This window comes from Pseudorasbora parva, chromosome 3 (assembly GCF_024679245.1).
Source record: "Pseudorasbora parva isolate DD20220531a chromosome 3, ASM2467924v1, whole genome shotgun sequence".
NCBI classification, from domain to species: domain Eukaryota; kingdom Metazoa; phylum Chordata; class Actinopteri; order Cypriniformes; family Gobionidae; genus Pseudorasbora; species Pseudorasbora parva.
The window spans coordinates 44,534,799-44,545,743 of record NC_090174.1 but is presented as its reverse complement, the minus strand read 5'-3'; the positions used below and the strand labels follow the sequence as shown (position 1 = coordinate 44,545,743).

The 10,945-nt window shown below is 36.7% G+C and overlaps 1 protein-coding gene across 8 annotated transcripts in view; it reads left to right on the top strand.

The window, feature by feature from the left end:
• Positions 1 to 563: 563 nt before the first annotated feature.
• The window catches only part of mpdu1a (mannose-P-dolichol utilization defect 1a), a 30,544-nt gene continuing 20,162 nt past the window's right edge, over positions 564 to 10,945 (top strand). For 4 of the 8 annotated variants that reach the window (XR_010904407.1, XR_010904405.1, XM_067439078.1 and 1 more), the window contains exons 1-7: positions 785 to 1,139; positions 1,397 to 1,462; positions 1,673 to 1,805; positions 1,916 to 2,001; positions 2,082 to 2,200; positions 2,293 to 2,403; positions 3,420 to 3,571. Coding sequence is in view for 5 of the 8 variants with exons in the window: in XM_067439078.1 (XP_067295179.1) it covers positions 1,028 to 1,139; positions 1,397 to 1,462; positions 1,673 to 1,805; positions 1,916 to 2,001; positions 2,082 to 2,200; positions 2,293 to 2,403; positions 3,420 to 3,566 (774 nt within the window). In the remaining 3 variants the exon portion in view is untranslated. The other 4 variants (XM_067439076.1, XR_010904406.1, XM_067439081.1 and 1 more) reach the window with 4 other exon arrangements.

Below are 10,945 nucleotides of genomic sequence, written 5' to 3'. Positions count from 1 at the left end.
TTCTGTGTATTATTTTTTGGGGAATAAATGGAAACTTTTGTAATATAGTAGTAAAATAGCTAATTAAAAATAATCTAAATGGCCCCATACCATAGCCTTTTTCTTTTTTTTCTTTTTTTATAGAATGTATAAAATACATTTGATATCAGTAGCCACATGGACTATGTTTAATTCATATTTTTAATAACATCTCATCAATTACTCTCTAACTGAAAGTATGATAACAGAAGAAAATGATAGAATCACAGTCAGGGAAATCTGGCTAGAAAAACTTAAAATAAATAAATAAATAAATAAATAAATAAATAAGATGGGACTTCACAATAGGCAATAATGATAAATTCCGAGTGGAGCATTTGACTTAATTATTGTTTTCATTTCAAATAATAAATACATAAGTAGTAGCCTATCTTTGCTGAACTCGGAACCGCATACCAGCATACGGCTATGTTATATATTTTTACGATTTTTATGGCAGGAATATTAAGAGCATTTGTCTGTGAGCCGCGAGCGCCCCCCTGATACATTTTCCAGCGTTGCTGGCGCGGCATAACTTAGATGGAAAAAAAACATAGAATTGCGGAAATACACAAACGTTTAGTTTATGAACTGAACTGGCTTTGGTTATTAGATCATTTAACTGCATTAAAACACTTCCATGAAAGGTCTGTCCGTTCGGGAGCTTTAAAGACAACACTGTTTAGGCTACACGGTACACTCTAAATCCAGAGACACGCACGCCCCCTTTAAAACTTAAACATCATTGGTGAGTCGATCTTGCTTTCCCGTCAAACTAGTGGCAGTTTTGGTGGATTTTACAAAATCCATTTGTTAAGAATGGCCATTAGTTCAAAAAATATTTTGCTTAGACGCTATAAAAAGACGACAAAGTAACTTGTTTAATTTTGCTCGAGTTAGTTTAGCCCTGTAAATGAATCTGTCAATCTACCCAAATCACTGATTATTCTCCGTGCTGAAGGTTTAGGTCGGGATACGATAAACGACCCCCGACAGGAATACATGAACTATGGACACGTCTGACCAAGAGACGATGACTCCGTTGAAAGAATTTTTGCTTACTTACTTCATGCCAGAAAAATGTTATGACTACTTTTTCATTTACTTCAACTTTATGCACGGTGAGAGACATCTTTATATCGAATAAACGTGTGAAAATGTCAGTGAATATTCAAACATGATTTGTGAAAACAGGCTACTAAACAAATTAATTTGATAAGGTATTTTACTTTTAACAGGTTGAGTGACATATTACTTGTAATGCTGTTTAATGTGGGTCACAGACTCAAAGCTGACTGATTCAGTCTCCGGTGTGTTTGGTTGTAGACATGACATTTCTTTTTTTGCACTTCTTTACTTTACTTGTTTTATTCTCTAGTACCTTGTCTGAAGATTATCCTGAGTAAAACTGTGGGAATATGGGTTTTGATGGGAATTGTTATTGGTAAGTAGTAGTCTATTTGACGTCGGTTTTGCATAAATCCAACATTTATAACGTATTTTCTCATACAAACTAAAAAACTACTGAAAATGACAACAACAAAAAAACACATAACACATTTATTTGAACTTAAATGAAAACAGACTTATTAAAAACAGTGGCGTATTCAAAATATATTCATAAAATAAGTAGCAGTTTAATTTCTTTACACAGCTCCACTGCCTCAGATCTGGAAAGTTTTTTGGTCTGGAAGTTCTAATGGACTGTGTCTGACATCTATTTTTCTGGAGCTGTTGGCCATCTCTACTCATGCAGCTTTCTGCTACACTCAAAGCTTTCCCATAGGGTAATGTCAAAAGTTTACATATAATGTAGAGAGGATTGTACTTAGTGTGTTTGCAGTCATGCTAAGACATGAATGTGTGTGTGTGGTTGTGCGTGCGTGTGTGTTTGCAGAGCCTGGGGGGAAAGTTTGTTTGCATTGATCCAGATTGCTGTCCTGGCTTTGCTCATCCAGCACTACAGAGGGAAAACCATAAAAGGTTAGAAAAGGAGGGCCTAAACCATATGGTGAGAATGTCCTTTTTCATAATCTAATGTTTGTTTGGGTTTTTTCATGCAGGTGTATATTTTCTTGCGCTATACTGTGGCTTTATGTTCCTTCTGGCCTCACCTTTGACCCCTGTGTCAGTGGTTTGGACCCTACATGAATGGAATGTGCTGCTGGTTATTGCTGGAAGGGTGAGACAGGGCTTTGCACCCCTTTATAACATTTTCTTTATAAAAACTGATTTTTGTTTTTGTGTTTTGTATTTTATGTTGTGTGTGTTCAGTTTTTCCAGGCAGGCAGTAACTTCAAATATGGGCACACAGGACAGCTGTCTGCACTCTCTGTTTTCCTGGTCTTTCTCGGCTCTCTGGGGCGTATCTTCAGTTCCCTGCAGGTCCAGACACACACACACGCACACACACGCACACGCACACGCACACGCACTCGCACACACACACACACACACACACACACACACACACACACACACACACACACACACACACACACACACACACACACACACACACACACACACACACACACACACACACACACACACACACACTATCTTTGTGGGTACTCTACAGTACATACTGTATATTCTATCCCACTAACCCAACCCTTAAACCCATCACAGAAAACGCTCTGCATTATAAACAATGATGAATTTCTCTATTTCTTTTTGTGGCTGTCGAAAATGTGGCTGTTATAGTGTCTTTAGTCGGCATGAGAGGACAATTCTCCTTATAATTTTAAAGAAAAAAAAAACATGTTTGAGATCTTATTGTGAACAATTTATCCATGCATATGTTAAAAAAACTATTTTGACCTTTTAATTTTTAATTAAAATAGAAAGTTTGAAATTTGAAACAAAGTAAATGATCACATTTACACACAAAAAAATCACTATTATCCACAAATAATAAAAACGAAATCATACACAACAATTTACACATGATACACATTACAACTTTAGTTTATATTTAAATGTTGTTGAATAATTTGTATTGCATGATATTGCAGTGATGATAATTATTAGACTGCTGACCAAATATTTTATGTGTCTGTTTGTAAAGAGATTCAATTGATTTTAAAGTTGTTCTTACTTGATATTGCAACTCAGAAAACCTAATGACAGCTTCCATTGTGAAAACTTTCGCTGTAGTCGTGTAACAACGCGCTCTGGTATTGGATCATCTTGTCACACAAAGGGTCAAAGTTTAAAGCACTGTCTTTTTTTTCTGTGCAAAAATGGTAAAAAAATGTTTGATATATTTTTTTTAAGCCAAGACTTTAAGATATGTTACAATACAGAAAATAAATGTATTTATTTAAAAATTCACACATTATCCCCTTACACTAAAAACTATGTTAATATTACCTATTGTAATATCTCTTTTTCTGAAGGACACAGGACTTTCTCTCTCAAGTCAGATGCATGCACTGGCCTGTTGTGGCAGTGGAGTGATGCTAGCACAGATCCTAATGTACTGGAATAAATTGATGACGAAACACGAGAAAGAAGGGCAAGTGCAGAAAGACAAGGCTGAATAAAAGAGGTAAATGAAACTGTTTGTATGCAGAAAGTATCCTAGTGCCCCCATAGTACAGTATTTTTGGCACACTAATTCACTGAATGGCTCTGAAAATCATTGTGAAATCTCATTTCTATCAATATTAATACTCTATTGTTTAGCAATAGAATATGCATGTCAAAACCTGCTATTGCATAGTGAGGCTGACTCAGGCAAAGGAAAGAGGTTTTCCGACTCCTGAGGTTTGCTTTTGAACCCCCTGCAGTTGGTTATCAAATGAATTGTATGTGTTTAGTAATGGCTTCATATTAGTACTGATATCAAATCAGGATATCAGTAGGTGAATTCAGTAAAAAGTTAAATATTTTTGGATGACATGTGAACCTTACTACTGGGAAAATACTGCACTTCAGTTAATTGGCAGTGCCATGAATAGGTGTGATTGTTCAGTGAAATCAATTAGTTGGGTCGTCTGATCCATCTCTGTAAGAAAATGATACCAACCAATAGCAAACAAAAGCAAGTTTTTAAATTAAGTTACAAAAAGGATGCATTTAGCACTTTGTTTAATGTAAATACTCATTTCTCAACTCAGCCTCTGTGTGGCAGTAGTAATGAACTTGTGTGCTTGTGAAGATTACAAAAAGGCACCACTAGGTGGCAGAAGAGTAGTGTTTACTTTTAATTATTGAGTTTAGTGAGAGACCGAAAAAACATTCTGTACCACTTTAAATATATGTTGTTCTTTATTTTTTTTCAGATCTGTTTTTTTGTCACTTGGTCAGGTATATTCTGAATTGGAGTTACATCTCAGAATGTGCATTTGCACTCCTGGAAAAAGAGGTTGTCAATCATCCAGTGTCTCATGAAATGTTTGTATTTGTAAGTTTTATGCTATACTTTTTGTGCATTTTTAGAAAACATTTTCTGTAATAAAACATGTTTCTAATATTGTTTAAGCACCTCTAAAGATGTTTCCTTTTACATAATCAGTTTTTTTTACTTATTTTGGATGAAAGTATCTTGGGGATTAGTAGTGAAGTCAACAAGTAGTTTAAACGCATTGAAATGACAGGACAGCATGTCCCCGGTGTTGCTTAGGCGCTGTGTTGACGCTGTGGTGTGGTTTGTTTGTTGGGTCTGGTTGTGTAGTCTTGGCTCTGTCTGCTTTGTGGGAGGTCTTCTCTGCGGGGCTGTGTGCGTTTCCGGAGCAATGAAAACTCGCTGAAACACGAGTTCTAAAGCGTCTGTGCATGCGTGTGGTTCGCTCCTTATCTACCTGTCTGACAGACCTCAATCTACCATCATAATGATCTAATCTGTGTGTGTGTGTGTGGAAACGCCACACCATGCGTGTGTTTGTTTGCCCTGCCCATGAGGGTCTGAAAGAATCGTGTGTGAGGACTTAAAAGAGTTATGTTAAAAACAAAGTGATTAACCTATGTATTTCATACTTACAGGGTTACATGTGTTTTTACATGAGTTTTAGAGTTTGTGATTGTGTCTGCATTATCGGATCACTTTGATGTGTGTTGTTTGGTTGTGTCTGATAAGTAGCCCATTGATGCAATTCTTCCATATATCTTAAGAATGTGCACTGGGTGTTTGGTGAGTATTTCTATCTGTGTGGGCCGCACTTGAGTGACTGATGGCTGATGATACAGATCCGACTGTAGATAGTAATTCACGGTGTTCTGAAATTTGGACAAACACGAACGATTAAAAATTGTGAACGAGTGCAGATGACGTAAACCTCATATATATGGGGGTGTTTCAAAAGTTGTTGGTGCTTTTATATACCAGGGTTGATTTAAAAAATATATATATATATATATATATATATATATATATATATATATATATATATATATATATATATATATATATATATATATATATATATATATATATATATATATATATAGTGGGAATGGAAAGTATTCAGATTTTGGTGGCTGGTGAAAAATATTAGGTGGGGCTATTTTATTTTCTATTTTATCCCCCCCATCTTCCCCCCCCCCCCCCCCAAAATAGCCCCACCTATACAATTTTTTTTTTCATGTTAAAAATTTTAACATTTTAAAGTTTAGAAATCAACAGTTTCACAGCTAATGATAATGAAAAAGTTGCATGTTTATTATGCTCCATGTCCAGATAGAAAAGTGCAAATGCATAACAATAAATTAGTATATATATAAATATAATATTAGATATATGTTTCTGGTGTGTCCATGAGCTGTCACAAGCACTTGTTTTAAACTGTAAGCAAAAGATTGCCTTAGCGTAACCACAGCTAGTAGCCAGGCCTTTCGATCGAACCAACCTCGGGAAAAGCTTCTTTCGTAGGTTTTCTCCTTTTCTCGCGCCTATTCTCTTCTGGCTTGTCTGGTCTGAATTCTTTTACAAGGAGTTTTTTTGCTAATGTTCTTCTTTTGTAGCAATTTAATTAAAATTTGGGGGCTAGTTCAACTCCCACGACTACATTAGTGCAACTCAACTTCGCCCGCGTCGCCTGCCAGGCTGAATGTCCCGTGGTCCAGCAGGTGCACTGCTCTAATCTTAGAACTACAGGCAATATTTTCAGCGCACCCAAACCATAAAATTCCATAACGATGATTGGTGAAATATAAACTTTTTTTGTGTAGAAACCAGGGAACCATTGGCTTAAATTACAGTACTGTAGGGCTGAGCGAACTGGAGCCCCGGGAAGACGGCCTATTGCTACTTAACCAACATAACCTGAATGCAAATATCAGTTAGTTCTAAACACATTCTAAAGCTAACCTATTATTGGCATATAATTACACCCGTTATGTTTAAAAATGAGAGATTATTAAAACATAAATAATACAAATAAAAACAGGCAGACAAGTCGACGGCAGGTCAGTGCCACAGCGCCCTCTATCGGCGTGCCGCTGCTGATTGCAGCCATTTGCTAAAATCATTTAAGTTACTCTTTTTACTCATTAATGTACACACAACACCCCATATTAACAGAAACCCACAGAATTGGTGACATTTTTGCAGACTTTTTGTGATATTTTTAAAAATTGAAAGATCACATGGTCTTAAGTATTCAGAACCTTTGCTGTGACCCTCATATATATAACTCAGGTGCTGTCAATTTTTTCTGATCATCCTTGCGATGGTTCTGAACCTTCATTTGAGTCCAGCTGTGTTTGATTATACTGTTTGGACTTGATTAGGAAAGCCACACACCTGTCAATATAAGACATTAAAGCTCACAGTGCATGTCAGAGCAAATGAGAATCATGAGGTCAAAGAAACTGCCTGAAGAGCTCAGAGACATAATTGTGGCAAGGCACAGATCTGGCCACGGTTACAAAAACATTCTGCTGCACTTAAGGTTCCTAAGAGCACAGTGGCCACATTTAATCCTTAAATGGAAGACGTTTGGGACAACCAGAACCTTTCCTAGAGCTGGCCATTCGGCCAAACTGAACTATCAGGGGAGAAGAGCCTTGGTTAGAGAGGGTATGTGTGGAGAAATATATCACCTGTCCAATACAGTCCCAACAGTGAAGCATGGTGGTGGCAGCATCATGCTGTGGGGGTGTTTTTCAGCTGCAGGGATAGGATGACTGGTTGCAATCAAGGGAAAGATGAATTCTGCCAAGTTCAGGGATATCTTGGATGAAAACCTTCTCAAGACTGCTCAAGACCTCAGACTGGGCCGAAGGTTCACCTTCCAACAAGACAGTGACCCTAAGCACAGCTAAAATAATGAAGGAGTGGTTTCACAACAACTCTGTGACTGTTCTTGAATGGCCAAGCCAGAGCCCTGACTTAAAGCCAATTGAGCATCTCTGGAGAGACCTGAAAATAGCTGTCCACCAACGTTTACCATCCAGCCTGACAGAACTGGAGAGGATCTGCAAGGAAGAATGGCAGAGGATCCCCAAATCCAGGTGTGAACAACTTGTTGCATCTTTCCCAAAAATATTCATGGCTGAATTAGTTCAAAAGAGTGCTTCTACTAAATACAAAAGGGTCTGTATACTTAGGACCATGTGATATTTAAGGTTTTATTTTTTAGATAAATCTTCAAAATTGTCAACAAATCTGTTTTTCTGTCAATATGGAGTGCTGTGTGTAAAATAAGTAGAAAAAAATGAACTTATATTACAGTAAACAGATATATATATATATATATATATATATATATATATATATATATATATATATATATATATATATATATATATATATATATATATATATATATATGCACTCTTTCAGAAATCAGACTGCAAGCTTTGTGTCTATCTTTCTCTATATATACACATTTATTTATTTATTTTACACCAATTATGTCTCTCGAGATGTGGTGTCAGATTTCCATGATGACCAACAAATTTTCAACAATAATGTTTCTTTAAAAGTTATGATACATGTTTACCAAAGAAGACAAAGGTATCAGAGGAAATAATTGCAAAAGAGACGTGATGTGCAGATTATTAAGTGTAATTTTGACTTTTCTTTTTAATGTGTGAAAATAAAAAAATAATGTATTTGGATGTGCATACTGCATAAAATGCTAGCTATGAAGTTAGGCGTAGCTAAATAAAGGAGTCAGCCATTTTAATCCAACAATTCATTTAAAACAATTGATTAACTTTTTTATCAATTTCCGCAATTAAATGTCAGATAAGGCTTTGGTTTAAATGTTTACGACTTTCAGAGAAAATTCCCCTGTGATGTATGTATATGCACTGATGGACATTGTTAGTAGACTATTATAATGAAATACTGAGAGTGTAAAAGGTGTTGCAAAGTTTACATTCTTGGTCCACATGGCCAAAAGTGCTCAAAGTTGATGCAGTTATTTTGAGTGAAGTGGAAAAACACTCTTTCAGAAATCAGACTGCAAGCTTTGTGTCTATCTTTCTCTCTCTTTGTCTTCCTCTCTGTCTCTCTTCATCCTCCATGCAAGAGCAGCTGCAGTGGATCAATACTTCAATCTGAGTGTTGTAATCCCTTTGCAGTTCAGTGCAGCATGTCAAAACACTACTTTTCCTCAGTTTCTCCTGTGAACTGACAAAGATGTTGGCAAATAATGCGCCTACCAAAAATAGTACTCTGGCTGAAAAAAAAAATAAAAAATGAAATGACGTATTGCTTATATGCTCAAACAAAATGTGTGTGAGAGAGCACAAGATAAAGAAAGAGGTGTGGAAAGATCACCTGTCACCCATCATACCTACAACGGTTCTTGAATTTTTTTCCGTCTGGTTGGATTCACATAAAATTAGTGATAGGAATGTGTTTTCACTTTTCACATGTGGTAATAGAACTGAAATGCAGTTTATCAAGCAGCTTTAGTTCTAAATATGTTCTATAAATGTGGCTTTATTCAACTCTCTCAAGCAAACTGAAACACCTGCCAGTATGACCCTTCAGAGTATTTTATATTTCTTCTTTGTTTTTTTAGTTTGTTTTTTTACAGTGAAATAATTTTATAATTTTTAATTATGTAATCTGCCAATTTAAATGCTCAAGCTCTGATGGATTCTGATTGGCTGTCAATGTCTTTATTGTTCATCATGTGGTAAAAAGTAATTTTGGAAGTGATATATATATATATACTTTTTCTTTTTTTCTCTGTGCCGTTATCATAGCCTATAGAGTATTGTTTTTATTGCTTAGCCACTGTGACATCTATAACAAATGGCTGTAATGTTTGTCCTGGACTTTTTTGAAAGTTCAATCAGGTTTGTTCACACTTGGCATGTTTGGGCCAATTAAAACGAACCCATGCCGCGATTGCTATAACACTGCCATCCGAACCCTGGTATCAACCAAATAAGAATACAGAGACCCCTGAAAAGATGAGTTCCAAATGAACTCTGGTCATCAGTCATCTCAAAAATAAGATGAGACAGGACAATGTTCAAGTCTACCTCTTTTTTCTAGTCATTGTCATGATATTGCCATCACAGTTTGGTTCAGGCTTCACAACTGAGTTTCATCGCAGCAGATCTTTATTTTAGACTCCTTTACACATTTTATAAGCTCTTTAAAAGTTCTCATCTGGTCAAAAAAACATCATTTGCAGGCTACGCACATACAAGAGGCACATTTAACACATAGAATTGTTTTGGAATGTTCGGTGAGTTATTTATTTAAGACTAAATAACTTTGGAGAATCCCCCCCCCCCCCAAAAGAAAAAAAAACAACAACAACAAAAAACAAATCCTGTCGTCATCAGCGACAATGAATTCTGTTGGCTAGGCCGTGAAGGATCCATCTGTTGTATCCTTCATTGACAGGGAAACAAAGGACGCACTTGGAGGCCCCGTTTAAAGGAGCCTTCGAATTGGGACAGCCTTCGCCGTGCCGCTGTGACAATCGGCCTTCGAAGGATGCAGCTTCTGAATTGGGACACAGCTATCACCGTGCTTGCAGTGAACAGATCTTTATGGCTGATATTAATGATTTATACGCTTATGTCTAAATCAAGTAAAAAAGAAAACTCTAAAAGCTAACACTTATCATTTTGCAAGCGACGTTATAGGCATTACAATGTTGTAATCTACAGGTCCTTCTAAAAAAAATTGCATATGTGATAAAAGTTAATTTAACTTTTAAATTAAACTTTCATATATTTTAGATTCATTGCACACCAACTGAAATATTTCAGGTATTTTATTGTTTTAATACTGATGATTTTTGCATTCAGCTCATGAAAACCCAAAATTCCTATCAAAAAATTGGCATATTTCATCCGACCAATAAAAGAAAAGTGTTTTTAATACAAAAAAAGTCAACCTTCAAATAATCATGTTCAGTTATGCACTCAATACTTGGTCGGGAATCCTTTTGCAGAAATGACTGCTTCAATGCGGCGTGGCATGGAGGCGATCAGCCTGTGGCCCTGCTGAGGTGTTATGGAGGCCCAGGATGCTTCGATAGCGGCCTTAAGCTCATCCAGAGTGTTGGGTCTTGCGTCTCTCAACTTTCTCTTCACAATATCCCACAGATTCTCTATGGGATTCAGGTCAGGAGAGTTGGCAGGCCAATTGAGCACAGTAATACCATGGTCAGTAAACCATTTACCAGTGGTTTTGGCACTGTGAGCAGGTGCCAGGTCGTGCTGAAAAACGAAATCTTCAGTCAAAGCTTTTCAGCAGATGGAAGCATGAAGTGCTCCAAAATCTCCTGATAGCTAGCTGCATTGACCCTGCCCTTGATAAAACACAGTGGACCAACACCAGCAGCTGACATGGCACCCCAGACCATCACTGACTGTGGGTACTTGACACTGGACTTCAGGCATTTTGGCATTTCCTTCTCCGCAGTCTTCCTCCAGACTCTGGCACCTTGATTTCCGAATGACATGCAAAATTTGCTTTCAACCGAAAAAAGTACTTTGGACC